At 38.9% G+C, this 22,813-nt stretch overlaps 2 protein-coding genes across 2 annotated transcripts in view; both read right to left on the bottom strand.

Moving 5' to 3' along the window:
• Positions 1 to 18,278, bottom strand: part of LOC109893782 (CD109 antigen) — a 37,459-nt gene extending 19,181 nt beyond the window's left edge. The window contains exons 1-14 of the mRNA XM_031829080.1: positions 17,580 to 18,278; positions 17,204 to 17,452; positions 16,588 to 16,692; positions 15,759 to 15,821; positions 15,473 to 15,655; positions 15,139 to 15,288; positions 14,507 to 14,602; positions 14,076 to 14,145; positions 13,749 to 13,836; positions 13,491 to 13,608; positions 13,081 to 13,194; positions 12,569 to 12,787; positions 11,711 to 11,852; positions 10,941 to 11,117 (exon numbers count right to left, since the gene is read on the bottom strand). Coding sequence (XP_031684940.1) covers positions 10,941 to 11,117; positions 11,711 to 11,852; positions 12,569 to 12,787; positions 13,081 to 13,194; positions 13,491 to 13,608; positions 13,749 to 13,836; positions 14,076 to 14,145; positions 14,507 to 14,602; positions 15,139 to 15,288; positions 15,473 to 15,655; positions 15,759 to 15,821; positions 16,588 to 16,692; positions 17,204 to 17,452; positions 17,580 to 17,654 — 1,849 coding nt within the window. The 5' untranslated portion in view covers positions 17,655 to 18,278. The remainder of the gene's footprint in view (positions 1 to 10,940; positions 11,118 to 11,710; positions 11,853 to 12,568; positions 12,788 to 13,080; positions 13,195 to 13,490; positions 13,609 to 13,748; positions 13,837 to 14,075; positions 14,146 to 14,506; positions 14,603 to 15,138; positions 15,289 to 15,472; positions 15,656 to 15,758; positions 15,822 to 16,587; positions 16,693 to 17,203; positions 17,453 to 17,579) is intronic.
• Positions 18,279 to 18,489: 211 nt separating this feature from the next.
• Positions 18,490 to 20,512, bottom strand: LOC116374594 (CD109 antigen-like). Its single transcript, XM_031828077.1, has 8 exons — positions 20,353 to 20,512; positions 20,218 to 20,246; positions 19,794 to 20,030; positions 19,545 to 19,670; positions 19,371 to 19,410; positions 19,124 to 19,205; positions 18,908 to 19,016; positions 18,490 to 18,726 (listed from the first exon to the last, which is right to left on the bottom strand). Exons 1-8 carry the CDS (start codon positions 20,510 to 20,512, stop codon positions 18,490 to 18,492), a joined length of 1,020 nt encoding a protein of 339 aa, XP_031683937.1.
• Positions 20,513 to 22,813: the final 2,301 nt, after the last annotated feature.

Raw genomic sequence — 22,813 nt, 5'->3', positions numbered from 1 at the left:
AACTATAGGGCATGGATTAAATCATACTGAGGATCATACTGAAATATAGGGCATGGATTAAATCATACTGAGGATCATACTGAACTATAGGGCATGGATTAAATCATACTGAGGATCATACTGAACTATAGGGCATGGATTAAATCATACTGAACTATAGAGCATGGATTAAATCATACTGAGGATCATACTGAACTATAGGGCATGGATTAAATCATATGGAGTATCATACTGAACTATAGGGCATGGATTAAATCATACTGAGGATCATACTGAACTATAGGGCATGGATTAAATCATACTGAACTATAGAGCATGGATTAAATAATACTGAGGATCATACTGAACTATAGAGCATGGATTAAATCATACTGAGGATCATACTGAACTATAGGGCATGGATTAAATCATACTGAACTATAGAGCATGGATTAAATCATACTGAGGATCATACTGAACTATAGAGCATGGATTAAATCATACTGAGGATCATACTGAACTATAGGGCGTGGATTAAATCATACTGAGGATCATACTGAACTATAGGGCATGGATTAAATAATACTGAGGATCATACTGAACTATAGGGCATGGATTAAATCATACTGAGGATCATACTGAACTATAGAGCATGGATTAAATCATACTGAGGATCATACTGAACTATAGGGCATGGATTAAATCATACTGAGGATCATACTGAAATATAGGGCATGGATTAAATCATACTGAGGATCATACTGAACTATAGGGCATGGATGAAATCATACTGATGATCATACTGAACTATAGGGCATGGATGAAATCATACTGAGGATCATACTGAACTATAGGGCATGGATTAAATCATACTGAGGATCATACTGAACTATAGGGCATGGATTAAATCATACTGAGGATCATACTGAACTATAGGGCATGGATTAAATCATACTGAGGATCATACTGAAATATAGGGCATGGATTAAATCATACTGAGGATCATACTGAACTATAGGGCATGGATTAAATCATACTGAGGATCATACTGAACTATAGGGCATGGATTAAATCATACTGAGGATCATAATGAACTATAGGGCATTGATTAAATCATACTGAGGATCATACTGAAATATAGGGCATGGATTAAATCATACTGAGGATCATACTGAACTATGGGGCATGGATTAAATCATACTGAGGATCATACTGAACTATAGGGCATGGATTAAATCATCCTGAACTATAGGGCATGGATTAAATCATCCTGAGTATCATGCAGAACTATAGGGCATGGATTAAATCATACTGAACTATAGGGCATGGATTAAATCATACTGAACTATAGGGCATGGATTAAATCATACTGAGTATCATACTGAACTATAGGGCATGGATTAAATCATACTGAACTTTACGGCATGGATTAAATCATACTGAACTTTAGGGCATGGATTAAATCATACTGAGTATCATACTGAACTATAGGGCATGGATTAAATCATACTGAACTATAGGGCATGGATTAAATCATACTGAACTTTACGGCATGGATTAAATCATACTGAACTAAAGGGCATGGATAAAATCATACTGAGTATCATACTGAACTTCAGGGCATGGATTAAATCATACTGAGGATCATACTGAACTATAGGGCATGGATTAAATCATACTGAGGATCATACTGAACTATAGGGCATGGATTAAATCATACTGAGGATCATAATGAACTATAGGGCATGGATTAAATCATACTGAGGATCATACTGAAATATAGGGCATGGATTAAATCATACTGAGGATCATACTGAACTATAGGGCATGGATTAAATCATACTGAGGATCATACTGAACTATAGGGCATGGATAAAATCATACTGAGTATCATACTGAACTTCAGGGCATGGATTAAATCATACTGAGGATCATACTGAACTATAGGGCATGGATTAAATCATACTGAGGATCATACTGAACTATAGGGCATGGATTAAATCATACTGAGGATCATACTGAACTATAGGGCATGGATTAAATCATACTGAGGATCATACTGAACTATAGGGCATTGATTAAATCATACTGAGGATCATACTGAAATATAGGGCATGGATTAAATCATACTGAGGATCATACTGAAATATAGGGCATGGAATAAATCATACTGAACTATAGGGCATGGATTAAATCATACTGAACTAAAGGGCATGGATTAAATCATACTGAGTATCATACTGAACTTTAGGGCATGGATTAAATCATAGTGAACTAAAGGGCATGGATTAAATCATACTGAGTATCATACTGAACTTCAGGGCATGGATTAAATCATACTGAACTATAGGGCATGGATTAAATCATATGGAGTATCATACTGAACTATAGGCATGGATTAAATCATACTGAGGATCATACTGAACTATAGGGCATGGATTAAATCATACTGAACTATAGAGCATGGATTAAATCATACTGAGGATCATACTGAACTATAGGGCGTGGATTAAATCATACTGAGGATCATACTGAACTATAGGGCATGGATTAAATAATACTGAGGATCATACTGAACTATAGGGCATGGATTAAATCATACTGAACTATAGGGCATGGATTAAATCATACTGAGGATCATACTGAAATATAGGGCATGGATTAAATCATACTGAGGATCATACTGAACTATAGGGCATGGATTAAATCATACTGAGGATCATACTGAACTATAGGGCATGGATTAAATCATACGGAGGATCATACTGAACTATAGGGCATGGATTAAATCATACTGAGGATCATACTGAACTATAGGGCATGGATTAAATCATACTGAGGATCATACTGAACTATAGGGCATGGATTAAATCATACTGAGGATCATACTGAACTATAGGGCATGGATTAAATCATACTGAGGATCATACTGAACTATAGGGCATGGATTAAATCATACTGAGGATCATACTGAACTATAGGGCATGGATTAAATCATACTGAGGATCATACTGAACTATAGGGCATTGATCATACTGAGGATCATACTGAAATATAGGGCATGGATTAAATCATACTGAGGATCATACTGAACTATGGGGCATGGATTAAATCATACTGAGGATCATACTGAACTATAGGGCATGGATTAAATCATCCTGAACTATAGGGCATGGATTAAATCATCCTGAGTATCATGCAGAACTATAGGGCATGGATTAAATCATACTGAACTATAGGGCATGGATTAAATCATACTGAACTATAGGGCATGGATTAAATCATACGGAGTATCATACTGAACTATAGGGCATGGATTAAATCATACTGAACTATAGGGCATGGATTAAATCATACTGAACTTTACGGCATGGATTAAATCATACTGAACTTTAGGGCATGGATTAAATCATACTGAACTATAGGGCATGGATTAAATCATACTGAGTATCATACTGAACTATAGGGCATGGATTAAATCATACTGAGTATCATACTGAAATATAGGGCATGGAAAAAATCATACTGAACTATAGGGCATGGATTAAATCATACTGAGTATCATACTGAAATATAGGGCATGGAATAAATCACACTGAACTATAGGGCATGGATTAAATCATACTGAGGATCATACTGAACTATAGGGCATGGATTAAATCATACTGAGGATCATACTGAACTATAGGGCATGGATTAAATCATACTGAGGATCATACTGAACTATAGGGCATGGATTAAATCATACTGAGGATCATACTGAACTATAGGGCATGGATTAAATCATACTGAGGATCATACTGAAATATAGGGCATGGATTAAATCATACTGAGGATCATACTGAACTATAGGGCATGGATTAAATCATACTGAGGATCATACTGAACTATAGGGCATGGATTAAATCATACTGAGGATCATACTGAACTATAGGGCATTGATTAAATCATACTGAGGATCATACTGAAATATAGGGCATGGATTAAATCATACTGAGGATCATACTGAACTATGGGGCATGGATTAAATCATACTGAGGATCATACTGAACTATAGGGCATGGATTAAATCATCCTGAACTATAGGGCATGGATTAAATCATCCTGAGTATCATGCAGAACTATAGGGCAAGGATTAAATCATACTGAACTATAGGGCATGGATTAAATCATACTGAACTATAGGGCATGGATTAAATCATACTGAGTATCATACTGAACTATAGGGCATGGATTAAATCATACTGAACTATAGGGCATGGATTAAATCATACTGAACTTTACGGCATGGATTAAATCATACTGAACTTTAGGGCATGGATTAAATCATACTGAACTATAGGGCATGGATTAAATCATACTGAGTATCATACTGAACTATAGGGCATGGATTAAATCATACTGAGTATGATACTGAAATATAGGGCATGGAATAAATCATACTGAACTATAGGGCATGGATTAAATCATACTGAGTATCATACTGAAATATAGGGCATGGAATAAATCACACTGAACTATAGGGCATGGATTAAATCATACTGAGTATCACACTGAACTATAGGGCATGGATTAAATCATACTGAGTATCATGCTGAACTATAGGGCATGGATTAAATCATACTGAACTATAGGGCATGGATTAAATCATACTGAACTATAGGGCATGGATTAAATCATACTGAGTATCACACTGAACTATAGGGCATGGATTAAATCATCCTGAGTATCACGCTGAACTATAGGGCATGGATTAAATCATCCTGAGTATCATACTGAACTATAGGGCATGGATTAAATCATCCTGAGTATCATGCTGGACTATAGGGCATGGATCAAATCATCCTGAACTATAGGGCATGGATTAAATCATCCTGAGTATCATGCTGAACTATAGGGCATGGATTAAATCATACTGAACTATAGGGCATGGATTAAATCATACTGAACTATAGGGCATGGATTAAATCATACTGAACTATAGGGCATGGATTAAATCATACTGAGTATCATACTGAACTATAGGGCATGGATTAAATCATACTGAACTATAGGGCATGGATTAAATCATACTGAACTTTAGGGCATGGATTAAATCATACTGAACTTTAGGGCATGGATTAAATCATACTGAACTATAGGGCATGGATTAAATCATACTGAGCTATAGGGCATGGATTAAATCATACTGAGTATCATACTGAACTATAGGGCATGGATTAAATCATACTGAGTATCATACTGAAATTTAGGGCATGGATTAAATCATACTGAACTAAAGGGCATGGATTAAATCATACTGAGTATCATACTGAACTTTAGGGCATGGATTAAATCATACCGAGTATCATACTGAACTATAGGGCATGGATTAAATCATACTGAGGATCATACTGAACTATAGGGCATGGATTAAATCATACTGAACTATAGAGCATGGATTAAATAATACTGAGGATCATACTGAACTATAGAGCATGGATTAAATCATACTGAGGATCATACTGAACTATAGGGCATGGATTAAATCATACTGAACTATAGGGCATGGATTAAATCATACTGAACTATAGAGCATGGATTAAATCATACTGAACTATAGAGCATGGATTAAATCATACTGAGGATCATACTGAACTATAGAGCATGGATTAAATCATACTGAGGATCATACTGAACTATAGGGCATGGATTAAATCATACTGAGGATCATACTGAACTATAGGGCATGGATTAAATCATACTGAGGATCATACTGAACTATAGGGCATGGATTAAATCATACTGAGGATCATACTGAACTATAGGGCATGGATTAAATCATACTGAGGATCATACTGAACTATAGGGCATGGATTAAATCATACTGAGGATCATACTGAACTATAGGGCATTGATTAAATCATACTGAGGATCATACTGAAATATAGGGCATGGATTAAATCATACTGAGGATCATACTGAACTATGGGGCATGGATTAAATCATCCTGAGGATCATACTGAACTATAGGGCATGGATTAAATCATCCTGAACTATAGGGCATGGATTAAATCATCCTGAGTATCATGCTGAACTATAGGGCATGGATTAAATCATACTGAACTATAGGGCATGGATTAAATCATACTGAGTATCATACTGAACTATAGGGCATGGATTAAATCATACTGAACTATAGGGCATGGATTAAATCATACTGAACTATAGGGCATGGATTAAATCATACTGAACTTTAGGGCATGGATTAAATCATACTGAACTTTAGGGCATGGATTAAATCATACTGAACTATAGGGCATGGATTAAATCATACTGAGTATCATACTGAAATATAGGGCATGGAATAAATCACACTGAACTATAGGGCATGGATTAAATCATACTGAGTATCATACTGAAATATAGGGCATGGATTAAATCATACTGAGTATCATGCTGAACTATAGGGCATGGATTAAATCATACTGAACTATAGGGCATGGATTAAATCATACTGAACTATAGGGCATGGATTAAATCACACTGAGTATCACACTGAACTATAGGGCATGGAATAAATCATACTGAACTATAGGGCATGGATTAAATCATACTGAACTAAAGGGCATGGATTAAATCATAATGAGTATCATACTGAACTTTAGGGCATGGATTAAATCATACTGAACTAAAGGGCATGGATTGAATCATACTGAGTATCATACTGAACTTCAGGGCATGGATTAAATCATACTGAACTATAGGGCATGGATTAAATCATATGGAGTATCATACTGAACTATAGGGCATGGATTAAATCATACTGAGGATCATACTGAACTATAGGGCATGGATTAAATCATACTGAGGATCATATTGAACTATGGGGCATGGATTAAATCATACTGAGGATCATACTGAACTATAGGGCATGGATTAAATCATACTGAGGATCATACTGAACTATAGGGCATGGATTAAATCATACTGAGGATCATACTGAAATATAGGGCATGGATTAAATCATACTGAGGATCATACTGAACTATGGGGCATGGATTAAATCATACTGAGGATCATACTGAACTATAGGGCATGGATTAAATCATCCTGAACTATAGGGCATGGATTAAATCATACTGAGTATCATACTGAACTATAGGGCATGGATTAAATCATACTGAGGATCATACTGAAATATAGGGCATGGAATAAATCACACTGAACTATAGGGCATGGAATAAATCACACTGAACTATAGGGCATGGATTAAATCATACTGAGTATCACACTGAACTATAGGGCATGGATTAAATCATACTGAGTATCATGCTGAACTATAGGGCATGGATTAAATCATACTGAACTATAGGGCATGGATTAAATCATACTGAACTATAGGGCATGGATTAAATCATACTGAACTATAGGGCATGGATTAAATCATACTGAGTATCATACTGAACTATAGGGCATGGATTAATTCATACTGAGGATCATACTGAAATATAGGGCATGGAATAAATCACACTGAACTATAGGGCATGGAATAAATCACACTGAACTATAGGGCATGGATTAAATCATACTGAGTATCACACTGAACTATAGGGCATGGATTAAATCATACTGAGTATCATGCTGAACTATAGGGCATGGATTAAATCATACTGAACTATAGGGCATGGATTAAATCACACTGAGTATCACACTGAACTATAGGGCATGGATTAAATCATCCTGAGTATCACGCTGAACTATAGGGCATGGATTAAATCATCCTGAGTATCATACTGAACTATAGGGCATGGATTAAATCATCCTGAGTATCATGCTGAACTATAGGGCATGGATTAAATCATCCTGAACTATAGGGCATGGATTAAATCATCCTGAGTATCATGCTGAACTATATGGCATGGATTAAATCATACTGAGGATCATACTGAACTATAGGGCATGGATTAAATCATACTGAACTATAGAGCATGGATTAAATCATACTGAGGATCATACTGAACTATAGGGCATGGATTAAATCATACTGAACTATAGAGCATGGATTAAATCATACTGAGGATCATACTGAACTATAGAGCATGGATTAAATCATACTGAGGATCATACTGAACTATAGGGCATGGATTAAATCATACTGAGGATCATACTGAACTATAGGGCATGGATTAAATCATACTGAGGATCATACTGAACTATAGGGCATTGATTAAATCATACTGATGATCATACTGAACTATAGGGCATTGATTAAATCATACTGGAATATAGGGCATGGATTAAATCATACTGAGGATCATACTGAACTATAGGGCATGGATTAAATCATACTGAGGATCATACTGAACTATAGGGCATGGATTAAATCATACTGAGGATCATACTGAAATATAGGGCATGGAATAAATCATACTGAACTATAGGGCATGGATTAAATCATACTGAACTAAAGGGCATGGATAAAATCATACTGAGTATCATACTGAACTTTAGGGCATGGATTAAATCATACTGAACTAAAGGGCATGGATTAAATCATACTGAGTATCATACTGAACTATAGGGCATGGATTAAATCATACTGAACTATAGAGCATGGATTAAATAATACTGAGGATCATACTGAACTATAGAGCATGGATTAAATCATACTGAGGATCATACTGAACTATAGGGCATGGATTAAATAATACTGAGGATCATACTGAACTATAGAGCATGGATTAAATCATACTGAGGATCATACTGAACTATAGAGCATGGATTAAATAATACTGAGGATCATACTGAACTATAGAGCATGGATTAAATCATACTGAGGATCATACTGAACTATAGGGCATGGATTAAATCATACTGAACTATAGAGCATGGATTAAATCATACTGAGGATCATACTGAACTATAGAGCATGGATTAAATCATACTGAGGATCATACTGAACTATAGGGCATGGATTAAATCATACTGAGGATCATACTGAACTACAGGGCATGGATTAAATCATACTGAGGATCATACTGAACTATAGGGCATGGATTAAATCATACTGAGGATCATACTGAACTATAGGGCATGGATTAAATCATACTGAGGATCATACTGAAATATAGGGCATGGATTAAATCATACTGAGGATCATACTGAACTATAGGGCATGGATTAAATCATACTGAGGATCATACTGAACTATAGGGCATGGATTAAATCATACTGAGGATCATACTGAACTACAGGGCATGGATTAAATCATACTGAGGATCATACTGAACTATAGGGCATGGATTAAATCATACTGAGGATCATACTGAACTATAGGGCATGGATTAAATCATACTGAGGATCATACTGAAATATAGGGCATGGATTAAATCATACTGAGGATCATACTGAACTATAGGGCATGGATTAAATCATACTGAACTATAGGGCATGGATTAAATCATACTGAGTATCATACTGAACTATAGGGCATGGATTAAATCATACTGAACTATAGGGCATGGATTAAATCATACTGAACTTTAGGGCATGGATTAAATCATACTGAACTTTAGGGCATGGATTAAATCATACTGAACTATAGGGAATGGATTTAATCATACTGAGTATCATACTGAACTATAGGGCATGGATTAAATCATACTGAGGATCATACTGAAATATAGGGCATGGAATAAATCATACTGAACTATAGGGCATGGATTAAATCATCCTGAGTATCATACTGAAATATAGGGCATGGAATAAATCATACTGAACTATAGGGCATGGATTAAATCATACTGAGTATCATACTGAAATATAGGGCATGGAATAAATCATACTGAGTATCACACTGAACTATAGGGCATGGATTAAATCATACTGAGTATCATGCTGAACTATAGGGCATGGATTAAATCATCCTGAGTATCATGCTGATCTATAGGGCATGGATTAAATCATCCTGAGTATCATACTGAACTATAGGGCATGGATTAAATCATCCTGAGTATCATGCTGAACTATAGGGCATGGATTAAATCATACTGAACTATAGGGCATGGATTAAATCATACTGAACTATAGGGCATGGATTAAATCACACTGAGTATCACACTGAACTATAGGGCATGGATTAAATCATCCTGAGCATCACGCTGAACTATAGGGCATGGATTAAATCATCCTGAGTATCATACTGAACTATAGGATATGGATTAAATCATCCTGAGTATCATGCTGAACTATAGGGCATGGATTAAATCATCCTGAACTATAGGGCATGGATTAAATCATACTGAACTATAGGGCATGGATTAAATCATCCTGAGTATCATGCTGAACTATAGGGCATGGATTAAATCATACTGAACTATAGGGCATGGATTAAATCATACTGAACTATAGGGCATGGATTAAATCATACTGAGTATCATACTGAACTATAGGGCATGGATTAAATCATACTGAACTATAGGGCATGGATTAAATCATACTGAACTTTAGGGCATGGATTAAATCATACTGAACTTTAGGGCATGGATTAAATCATACTGAACTATAGGGCATGGATTAAATCATACTGAGTATCATACTGAACTATAGGGCATGGATTAAATCATACTGAACTAGATGGCATGGATTAAATCATACTGAGTATCATACTGAACTTTAGGGCATGGATTAAATCATACTGAACTATAGGGCATGGATTAAATCATACTGAACTATAGGGCATGGATTAAATCATACTGAGCTATAGGGCATGGATTAAATCATACTGAGTATCATACTGAACTATAGGGCATGGATTAAATCATACTGAGTATCATACTGAAATTTAGGGCATGGATTAAATCATACTGAACTAAAGGGCATGGATTAAATCATACTGAACTTTAGGGCATGGATTAAATCATACCGAGTATCATACTGAACTTTAGGGCATGGATTCAGCATGTGTGAAAGCTCATCACCTTCCATCATGTATGACAAAGCCTTGCTGCGTATCTCCTCGTATGGCTGGATGGATTTTGCCAAGCGCTGCAGGACATAGACGTTGGGAGCGAAGTTGATCATGTTCTGCTCTCCACAGCCGAGAGGCATCTTAACCAGCAAGCCCAGCCCTGTGATGGACAGGCCCAAGATATCACCTGTCACACCACACCCCACAAACAAGAAGGGAAGGGAGGAACCATTTAGACGTTATACAACCTGAACATTGTGGTGGTAATACAGACGGATTGGGTTTGATTTCACCAGAGGACATTTCAGACCAAGCACCCTGAACCGATGTGCGAGCAGAAAGAGAGAGAGAGAGATGGACAGATTAAAGAGAGGGAGGAGAAGAATATGGCGGAGATGAAGAGACAGAAAAGCCCTTGGTGTTTACAAAAGAGGAAAATGCCCTGTACAGTAAACACAAAGCGCAAGAAGATTCTAGGTTAGCATTCTACCATGACAAATACCCAACATCTCTGGACCTGACTGGTGATCATCATAAACAACCCAGCAGCTGCTCCGAGTCGGCTTGCCACAAATATTATTTCTTTTTCCACCATCTAACACCCAACATGGTAAATGACAGCTCTTTACTGGACTACCACCTGCCTGCTTCATGCCGTGTCTAAACACAAAATGAAACATGGGCGTATGCTGCGGTTGAGTTGACGACATGTAAAAAGTAAACAGAGCTATGTTGGTGATAACAAAAGATGGATTGTATAGAGTAGGGCAGGGTACATACCAACCACTGCCACGTGAACCCTCTCGCTGCCTGGCACAACATCTGGAGGGAAGGAGAAGTGGAGCTGTCTGGACAGGTTATGGTTGGTCGGAACCACCTCCAGGAACATGGTCTCTGAGTAGGACTGTTCTTTACCCTCAGGCTAAGAGAACACACAGACAGCGATTACGGGAGGAGTACCAATTGGAAATATACACAGAGTATACCAAACATTAGGAACACCTTCCTAACATTGACTTGCACCCCCCTTTTGCCCTCAGAACAGCCTCAATTCGTTGGAGCATGGACTCTTCAAGGTGTATAAAGTGTTCCACAGAGATGCTGGTCCATGTTTTCTACAGTTGTGTCAAGTTGGCTGGATGTCCTTTGGGTGATGGACCATTCTAAATACACATGGGAACCTGTTGAGCGTGAAAAACCAAGCAGCATTGCAGTTCTTGCCACAAACTGGTGCGCCTGGCACCTACTACCATACCTCGTTCAAAGGCACTTAAATATTTGGTCTTTTCCATTTACCATCTGAATGGCACACATATATAATCCATGTCTCAATTGTCTCAAGGCTTAAAGATCCTTTTTTAACCTGTCTTCTCCCCTTCATCTACACGGATTAAAGTGGATTTAACAAATGACATCAATAAGAGATCATAGACTGACCAGGTGAATCCGGGTGAAAGCTTTGTCATGGAAAGAGCAGGAGTTAATGTTTTGTATACTCACTATAGTGTTAATTAGTGATTTAGTGGGGTGTTCTGAGAGGGGTACTGAAAGGTGTGCATCAAAAGACAGAGATACAGTTCATCATTTTACAGTCACCAAGGATCCATTTTTTAACTCAGTTATTCAGCCCCGTTGTACCTTCACAAGCACTTTACGAACAATCTTTTCTGTGGCCTGTCCAGTCATTGCTTTCACAGACATCAATATCTCTCCAAAAACCAGAGGCCTGATGGGAAAGAGAGCGGTGGCGCCGCCCTGGCTCCCCACCGTCACTCTACGTGCGTTCACCATAGAAACAAGGTCTCGGTCTGCCAGAACAAACTCAAAGCGAGAGCTCTCAGCAACCATCACTATGACCTGTGGAGAACAACAGGAATGGGAAAACAATTGAGGAATGGAAAAACAATTGAGGATGGATCACTTACATCCAGGAAGCTGTTTGATGTGGGAGATACAAAGAGAATGGGAAGAAGGTAATGATTTCTAAGACGTTTTCACAAGTGTTTAACAACTTGTTTTTTTTGTTCACTGTTCGAGAGACACACAAACTGTTCTTTGAAGAAATCACCCTACATGGTGAGATTGTTAAGACCATAAACATGTGAGGAGAGGTAAAAAACCTCCTGGCCATTTCAACCAAGACCACTGACCTCAGTGTCCTCTTCTAGATGGTTGAAAAGGTTGACCTCGAGGACAAGCTGCTCCCCTCTGGTGATGCATTCTGGGACATCCAGAGACAGGGAGAAATCCGTGGACACTATCAGCTGTGGGAGACAACCAATACTCAAAATTATCCTCAAAAATAGAAATCTAGAATATCTGAATATTGCACTGAGATTAAATGAAACATACCATCTTTATCAAGCATGCATTTATGTCACACAGCCATACATGTAACCTATTGATTAGAGAGGCCAGCCAGCAACTAGAGGGGTTAAAAGTGGAAGTCAAATTTTGGTTGGACCTTGGGTGCAATTGGCCAATAAAGTAATATTAATAAACTACTAGTTAGCTGCCCAAACTAGGTAACGGTGGAGGTAGTGGATAGGTCTTAACATACCTTCTGTGGTTTAAAGGTGAGGCCCAAGCCCAGGTTATCTGACATAACAAACGCCATTGCTCTCCAGGAGGTGATGCTGTCTGGGACAGCCACATGGAAACTAGTTGTTGTTGACTCACTGACACAGACAGGAAGGAATAGAGTATTTCAACATTCCCTGCAAATAACCCTGACCGTTTTCAATAGTGGTGAATGTAGACGGTATCCTCAAGAGTATTCACACCTAAGCCTTGTTAATGTGCTTCTCCTAAAGCTCACCTGATGTTCATGTCCAGCCACAGCCAGGTCTTCGAGAAGTCCTGTCCCATGGAAGGCCTCCACTCCGGCTGATCCTCTGCCTCATGATCTGATGGATACACAACATAGTTCTGATGAACTATCTAAGCCTCCGTCACAGAGCCTGTACCACTGTGAATGTAGATGTAGTATTTTATTTATGTAGTACGCCACAGCTCCACAAGAGGGAACCCTTGATTTCATATTCAATTCAGACACACAAAGATCTCCCAATGTGTGTTTGTTTATGCGTTTTGTTTAAAATGTTCATTTATCCAAACACTATAGAGTGTGTAATTGTTTTCATACCCATTTCAGTCTCCTGATAATCTTCAGTTGTATGTAAACTGGCATCTGTTAATACCACAAGGTTGCAAGCCTAAGATTTGAAAAGCAAAAAGCAAATGTTCATGACAACATTGTACACAAAACACTGCAGGCCTATTAGACCTGTGTGTATAAACAGAAAAGGTTTTGGATACTTTATATGGAATTTAATCTGCATGGTGTTCAACGTGTGAAATGAACACCATAGTAATACAAAACATGTAACTAAGCCAAAATGATAACAGGCGCTTCCATCACCGTCAACTACGTGTGTACGGCCCAGAAGTGGGTCAGGTTGCTCATGATGTTACATGACATTAGATAACTGGGTTGATTTACAGTGAGGTGAGGCTTGGGGTAATTCCAGGCTCAGTGTGGTCTATTCAGCGAGACACAATGTGTGGTGTCAATACCGTGAAAACGGAGAGCGGGCTGTCGTTTCCTCCAGTTATTCCACTATCGTGAAGGGTTAACTCCTCCTTGAGGTATTCAGTCATTTCCGCCAGCACCTGAGAACAGCACAACACTAGAGTTACCACAACCTCTTAGAAAAAACATCATTCCACAACAATACAACTAGCTACATTACAGCCAGTTGGGTCAGTTCTGGGGGAGACTGAAGTTCACCATGTCTCCATTGATACAGATACTGCTGAGCTGATTCGCAAAACTGTTACAGTCACAAGATGAACCACTTGAGGGTTATTCCAGGCTCAGTAAAATCTTTTGAGATGAACCATTTGAGGAGATCATTATGAATGCAACTATTGTAATCGAAGAGAAAGCCCAAAGATAAATACCATTATCACTGACATTATCTGAAACCTACTTTATGTCTGATTGAACTGTTCACTGCTTCACAGAAGTATCCATTTCAAATCAAATTTGATTGTATTCACAGATGAAATCTCAGATACGGGTGCTTTACAGACAATAGAGGCAATAAAGCACGGTAAATCCTAAACGTTGTTTACAGTAGGTTGTATTTCATGTGGCAGGGATTATATAGATGTACAGTACAGTTCGGTATTGTTGTGTTCCTTACCTTCTCCTCTGTGATGTCACCAGAGTCAGAGTCCTTGTCCTCAATGTCCACCACCATGATTCCGACCAGAGAGCCAGGTTCAATCACAAGGACAGTGAGGGACACCTCTTCACCTGGCATCACCTTCTCATGGCTCCAGCTCAGATATACCTGAAGAAACATGTACACACAGTATAAGCAAGTAAAATATGCTAGACCTAGTCTGTACACTTAACACTGTTACCATTCCATATGTATTTCATGGCTTCTAACAGAGTTGCTAAAATCACCATTGAGGCTCTGTAGCATCATCAGTAAGGTTCAGACTGATTTATCTAGTGAATAAGTTAGTTACTTCATTTTGTAGGACTCCATGGGGCTTGATGAAGACGTGCATTGAGTCATTGATGATCTCTCCATCTGGTAGGACACAGAACACAGTGATGCAGGCCTCTGGTGACCAGGATACTGCAGGGGACAGAGAGAAGGAGGGAGAGGTTGCTGTCCCAGCAGCCACCACCTGACCCCTGGACGTCACCTGGAAGTTAATGACACAAGAGGTCAAAGCAGAGGTCAACCTAAAGAGCACTGCGGAATCACTATACTTCTCTACAATCTCACCAACCAAGAGAAATACCTACCAGATAGTGAAGCTCAGTGAGTTGGAAAGTGCTCCCTACAGATATAGGAAGAGGTTTCCCAATCTGGAACATAAAATGCAAAAAAGTATTATTTTCATCAACTGTATACCATAGGTCAGGGGGACTCGACTCTTACCCTACAAGGTCTGGAGCCTGCTGGTTTTCTGTTCTACCTGAATTAATTGCACACACCTTGTGTTCCAGGTCTAAATCAGTCCCTGATTAGAGAGCAACAATGAAAGAATGCAGAGGAACTGGTTTTGAGGTTAATGGATTCTGTTAAAATGTAACGGGGTGGCAGGGTAGCCTAGTGGTTAGAGTGTTGGACTAGTTATCGGAAGGTTGCAAGTTCAAACCCCCGAGCTGACAAGGTTAACCCACTGTTCCTAGGCCATCATTGAAAATAAGAATTTGTTCTTAACTGACTTGCCTAGTTAAAGGTTAAAAAATAAATAATAACATGTTTCAAGTTAAACTGTAGCCTGGAAGATGGATAGCTAAACAAAGAGAGGAGTATGGACATTCCACAGGGGAAAGGAGGAAACTCACTGAGGTCATACAATGTATAGCTGGGGAGGTGATGCCAACAAGGGAAGAGTATAAGATGTGTTGTGAGCTTTCTAAATGGATGCACTCAGCTGATGGCATCCTTGGTATAAAACACTTGAAACTTCTCTTGAGGTTTTGGTCTCAATTCCTTATTGCAAAGAGGTTGCAATAGCATTTTTCTTTTAACAAGATACAGAGCTGAGTTTGAGGGCCTTAAGTTAAGGCCAGACTCATTTAGAGTTGCAGTCAAGTTTTGGTGATCTGGATGCTGGTATGTCACCTGTGGTGGAGAGCGGAGGCGTTGGATCTGGATGTATGATCCACTGGGAGAGGAGTGGTTACTATTGTAGAGCTCCAGGCTCTCCTCACTGCCCATGAACATGGCCTGCAGAGAACAAACTCCTGTCTTGTAGTGTCACGTCACAGATAAAAGGCGCACACACACACACACACACACACACAATTTACTCCGTTCTGGGTCCCGAGATTATAGCTCGTGGTGCACATGTTCATACAATCATAGAATGGTGACTTGGGATTGTGTTGGATTAGATTCATCTTGACCTACTGCAGGGCTCTCCAACCCTGTTCCTGGAGATCTACCCTCCTGTAGGTTTTCAATCCAACCCCAGTTGTAACGAACCTGGTTTAGTTTATCCACAAACTAATTATAACAAATCAGGTGCGCTAGATTAGGGTTGGAGTGAAAACCTACAGGACCGTAGCTCTCCAGGAACAGGGTTGGAGAGGCCTGACCTATACTACTGAGAGGAAAATCTGTGGTTCCATACTAGGTCAAGTATACCTTCCGATGTGTATTTCTTATATAGTTTTACTGCTTATCCTCACTTGACAACTGAGTATAGAGAGTAGCTCCTTGAAACGTGTCTATTCACCTGAATCAAAAGCATCTCTACTTCTTTGTGTAACTGGAACTCAATGTGTACGATCCCATCCTCAGGCACTGGTAGAGTCAAGCGTCTATAGCTTTTTATGTCCTCCATCTTGTCTTGTGGTGAATCGGAGTTGGTTTCTCCCTGGTTCTGTCCGATGGGCTTAGATGTTCTGTGACCGATGTCAATGAACACAGAGTTAATCCGATCCTCTGGAGTCAGAGGGTCGTTGTCGTACCTGGATATTTTCAGCTGAGGGATACAGGAAGGTGTAGTCTGTGATTCATACATTATTATTAGAACAGTGAACTAGTGGTACCAAAGGTAGAGGTATGTAGAGGTATGTATTACTCCAAGCCAATAGCTATTTACCACTCACATGTGTTGAAAAGTTTAAAGATGGCTTCAGAACATGTGGGAAATTGTAGAATTCAAGGTGGTATGTATTCTCCATAACGTGCACAACCACAGTCTTATTGGTTTTGAGTCCTTTAGGACAAAAGACAATGAAACAGGTAACTACCAAAATAAAGGAAACACCAACATAAAGTTTATTTTAAAACGGCAGGGCGTTGAGCCACCAAGAGCCAGAACAGCTTCAATGCGCCTTGGCATAGATTCTACAAATGCCTGGAACTCTATTGGAGGGATACGACACCATTCTTCCATGAGGAAATCAATCATTTGGTGTTTTGTTGCTGCTGTCGTGGAATACGCTGCTTCAGAATCTCCCTAGAAGTGCTCAATTGGGTTGAGATCTGGTAACAGACGGCTCTGGCATATGGTTTACACTGTTTTCATGCTCATCAAATCATTCAGCGACCACTCGTGCCCTGTGGATGGGGGCATTGCCATGGTAGTCAAAATAATGGGCAACTGGGCCTTTTATACATAAGCATGATGGGATGTAAATTGCTTAGGAATTGCTCAGGAACACACCTTTGTGGAAGCACCTGCTTTCAATATACTTTGTATCCCTCATTTACTAAAATGTTTACTTTTTTTGGCAGTTACCTGTATCTGTGAACAATCCAGCTATATTAAATTAATTTAAATATGCATCAAACTGTTACTTCAAGTTTAGCAATATTCTCAAAACACGTGATATACAGATGTAGGACCTTAATTTAAGGCAGTTTGCTACAGCAGGAAAATAATCCTGCAGCAATAAGAAATATGAATTATTATGTGGATTATAATCAATTGACATTTTTGTAGGGGTTGATATATTTTTCATAAGGGAAAATCAAGTCAAATGTGAAAGTGGAAATTAAACTTCAGAAGCCTTTTTAAACCTCAAATACACTACAAAGTTGAATTTCCTGCATTGTAGGAAAGTTCTCCTGCAACAGGGTGATCAAATTAAGATCATACATCGGTACCTCACCTGTGGACATCTCTGTAACACAAGCTGTAATATAAAGGATTCCATTGGTGTGGTGCTGAGAATTACTCAGATCTGTTGCCCTGTGCTGGCGTACAGGAGGATCATCTTGGCTGATGAGAAACTGGGTCGACCCATGAATCTGAAAGAGATTGTCAGATAGATGATGTGTATGACATTCTGGCACCATTGTCAGGCAGGTACACCTGTAACATATATCCATTTTGGATCAAACAGTTACTGAATCCTGGCTCAAACTGGATTTAGCTAGCATGGTTTGCTGTTACTGGTTTCACTTCATAAACTTAGCATGACAGTCTTACATCTTTAGTTGCATTATGGACAATGGTTGGACGGCCAGAGTTGAACAAAGCAGACACCAGAGTAACTGTGACAGACAGTGTCCCCTGGACTGGCTGTCCATTGGTGTGTCTAGAAAGAAATATAATGTATGTGAACCAATAGAATTTACATATTGAAAGTACTTTTTTCTAGCACCTTTAATATCGATTTGCTTGTTTTATTAAAGGCTGACTCACTGAGCAGTCACAGTCCCTGAGAGGTCGTCTACCATGACAATCTCTGGGGCCGTCTTTACCTGCACATCAAAGTGGGGCGGCTCTGGAACAACAGCCACACAGAGAGGTTGAATAGATAGTCTGATATGTCAACTATCCGAAACATTTCAATGACCCGACCGCCCTCCACCCTTCCATTCCTTTAGCCAACCCTTAACTAGGCTGTTTCCAATCATTAGCTATGGCAACATAGCTAGGATTATCTTACCATAGTAATCCACTATGAACTGCTCCTCTGTGGTCAACTCCTACAGAGAAACAAAAACCAATGTCAATGGGGTGAAACTAGATCAGATCTTCATCACCGATATGAAAAACAGAATGTATTCATGGTGGAATACAGTAGGATGACAATGCAGAATAATAGTATGGTGAATCATACATCCACCATGGTCTCGATGGTCCATATGCCGAGGGGAGTGGTCTGAGACAAGTGGAATTCTTTGGACACAACGCCCAGGTAACTGTTCAGGGACGGCCACCCTTGGATGAGGTTCCCTTTGGGATCCTGGATTACAGGGCAGGTTCCACAAAGGGATAGTCAAACTTTTTAGAACACAACACAGGCTGGAAATCTATTCATCACCCTGGGTTTTGTTTAGAAGTTCTCACACAGAAAATTCAGACCCACCCTTATTGAGACATGCACACGGCCCTTGTGTGGCTTGCCGTCTGGTTGGACGGACAGCACTCTCATTTTGACCGTGTCTCCTGGTCTATAGTTGTGTTTATCAGTCTGGATGAAGGTGGAGAAAGTCCTGGGGTTGAAGCGTAGAGTGGTTGTGTTGATGAATACCAATCGTTCTCTTTGGTATCCCCACACATGCAGTTTAAAGGAATACCTCTGATCAACAGAGCTCTCAGGAAACTAAAAAAGAAAAAGTATATTATTTAATTGAGTTGATCTTATATATATATAGTCAAAATGAATGCCATGCTTGTTCTAACTGGTCAAATGTGTATACTTTTTGTATCATCAATGGTTCTTCACACACCACTGACCAGCCCAGATATTACCTCAATAGACAATAAATACAGATTTAAAAAATACTCACTGGAGGAAGAACCAGGACTCCAGTCACACCTTTGGAAAAAAATCAGCAACAATGTTTAAGTTGCTTAATAACAAATAGTAAGTTTAACATCTTGCCAAGTTATCTTGCAGTAAGCATCATATAAGTCAATGTCACCTCCTGTAAAGGTGCTCTCTGCCTGGACCAGGCTGGTGTTGCCATTGGTCAGCTCTGCTGTGACCCTGACTGGATCGTTAGTGAGGATGGTGACAGCCAGGGAGGTAGGGGTCCCAGGACGCAACACACTGGGAGCTGAGATCAAGTATTTTGCACTCATACTGAGAAAGAGGAGATAGAATTATGATATTTTTTCCACTAATTGGTCTTTTAACTAATCACATCAGATATTTTTAAGAGGTAATCTGATTGGTCAAAATACCAATTACTGAAAAAAATATTTGAATTGGTCAGCCTGTGTAAAGCCTACGAGTGTTCAAGCAATCAATAAAATGCCCCCCAATCAATAAAACATGCTTCTTGGCTTCTGACTATCAGACATGAGTACTTTTAATAATAAACAGATTACCTGACAGAGAAGACCCAGTCATCTTTAGAAGTTCAATTTAAAGATATGGCAAAATATATCAAATAAATCAGAAATATCTAATTATCATCAGCTCAAATTGAAGGTGAATTACCTGGAGGAGACCTGAGCAGAAGTAGAAACGACAGCCAGTGCCACACAAACTCTCAGGAGCCAAATCCTCTCCATGTTTTCTTTACTGTACCCAACACCAGTCCGTATTGCTCTAACCAACTCCACTGACCCGTTCCGTACCTGTACAAACCACACCCAGTGTGGAGTCCAAGCGGCCACCGCCCTGCCCTTACCCAGCCCCACACACAGACAGCCATATCAGGTTCATCCTGTGTCATGCTGTGCGGGGCTGAAGAGGATCATGTGAGGCTTGACACTACATCTCGACCCAGAGGGACTATATTCAGTAGCTGAGATGATACCACGCATGAACTAAATCCAGCTTTTTCAATATCACCAACTTGGAACAAAAGTTAGCTTGTAGCAAAACAACTTCCAAGCCAAGAGCTATATGAGTAATATTATTCAGTGTTCTAAGGTTTTCATCATTCATTCAAGTACAGTTGAAGTCGGAAGTCGGAAGTCACCTTAGCCAAAGACATTTAAACTCAGTTTTTCACAATTCCTGACATTTAATCCTAGTAAAATTTCCCTGTCTAATGTCAGTTAGGATCACCACTTTATTTTAAGAATGTGAAATTTTAGAATAATACTAGAGAATGATTTATTTCAGCTTTTATTTCTTTCATCACATTCCCAGTGGGTCAGAAGTTTACATACACTCAATTAGTATTTGGTAGCATTGCCTTTAAATTGTTTAACTTGGGTCAAATGTTTTGGGTAGCCTTCCACAAGCTTCCCACAATAAGTTGGGTGAATTTTGGCCTATTACTCCTGACAGAGCTGGTGTAACTGAGTCAGGTTTGTAGGTCAGGTTTGCCTCCTTGCTCGCACACTCTTTTTCAGTTCAACTCACACATTTTCTATAGGATTAAGGTCATGGTTTGGTGATGGCCTCTCCAATACCTTGACTTTGTTGTCCTTAAGCCATTTTGTCACAACTTTGGAAGTATGCTGGATGTCATTGTCCACTTGGAAGACCCATTTGCAACCAAGCTTTAACTTCCTGACTAATGTCTTGAGATGTTGCTTCAATATATCCACCATTTTCTTTCCTGATGATGCCATCTATTTTGTGAAGAGCACCAGTCCCTCCTGCAGCAAAGCAACCCTACAACATGATGATGCCACCCCCGTGCTTTACGTTTGGGATGGTATTCTTCGGCTTGCAAGCCTCCCCCTTTTTCCTCCAAACATAACAATGGTCATTATGTCGAAACAGTTCTATTTTTGTTTCATCAGAGCAGAGGACATTTCTCCAAAAAGTACGATCTGTGTCTTTTGTACCCGTTTCCTCCAGCATCTTCACAAGGTCCTTTTGCTGGTGTTCTGGGATTGATTTGTACTTTTCACACTGTCGTGTCTTTAGCTATGCCGGATTAAGTGATATGACATGTTATTCTATAAAACCCTTTCTCCGTAATTAATATTAATATTACCTGATTGACTAGAAAGTCAGGGCACCACAAAATAATATTTATAGAGCTGTATTCTTCCGAATAAACTCTTAAAGACCTAGTAATATTTGACATCAAAAGCAGTCAATATTAATCGTCACCTTATTTCAGTCTCATATGAAAGTTGTAAATTCTCGGTTATCTTCACGAACCCTGGCTAACAAGTTGAATCAGCAATACAATATAGTTTAATTATTTATTTTCTAAATACCTAACTAAATCACACAGAATTACATATACACAGAATGAATCATACCTTGATTACAAATTACGTCATAAAGGAAAACGTCCCTAGCGGGCGGAACAGATATGACAGCTGGTTACACAAAAAAAAGGGGCTGGATTTGAGTGAAAGAGCGGGAAGACTGAGGAACAAAGAGAGAAGCTGTGCTATCATAAATACAGTATCTTATGCATTCTAAATTACCGCCCATTTGGAAAAGGAAAATGCAATAAATACTTA

This window comes from Oncorhynchus kisutch, linkage group LG7 (assembly GCF_002021735.2).
Source record: "Oncorhynchus kisutch isolate 150728-3 linkage group LG7, Okis_V2, whole genome shotgun sequence".
NCBI lineage: Eukaryota > Metazoa > Chordata > Actinopteri > Salmoniformes > Salmonidae > Oncorhynchus > Oncorhynchus kisutch.
This window is presented reverse-complemented; position numbering and strand designations above follow the sequence as displayed.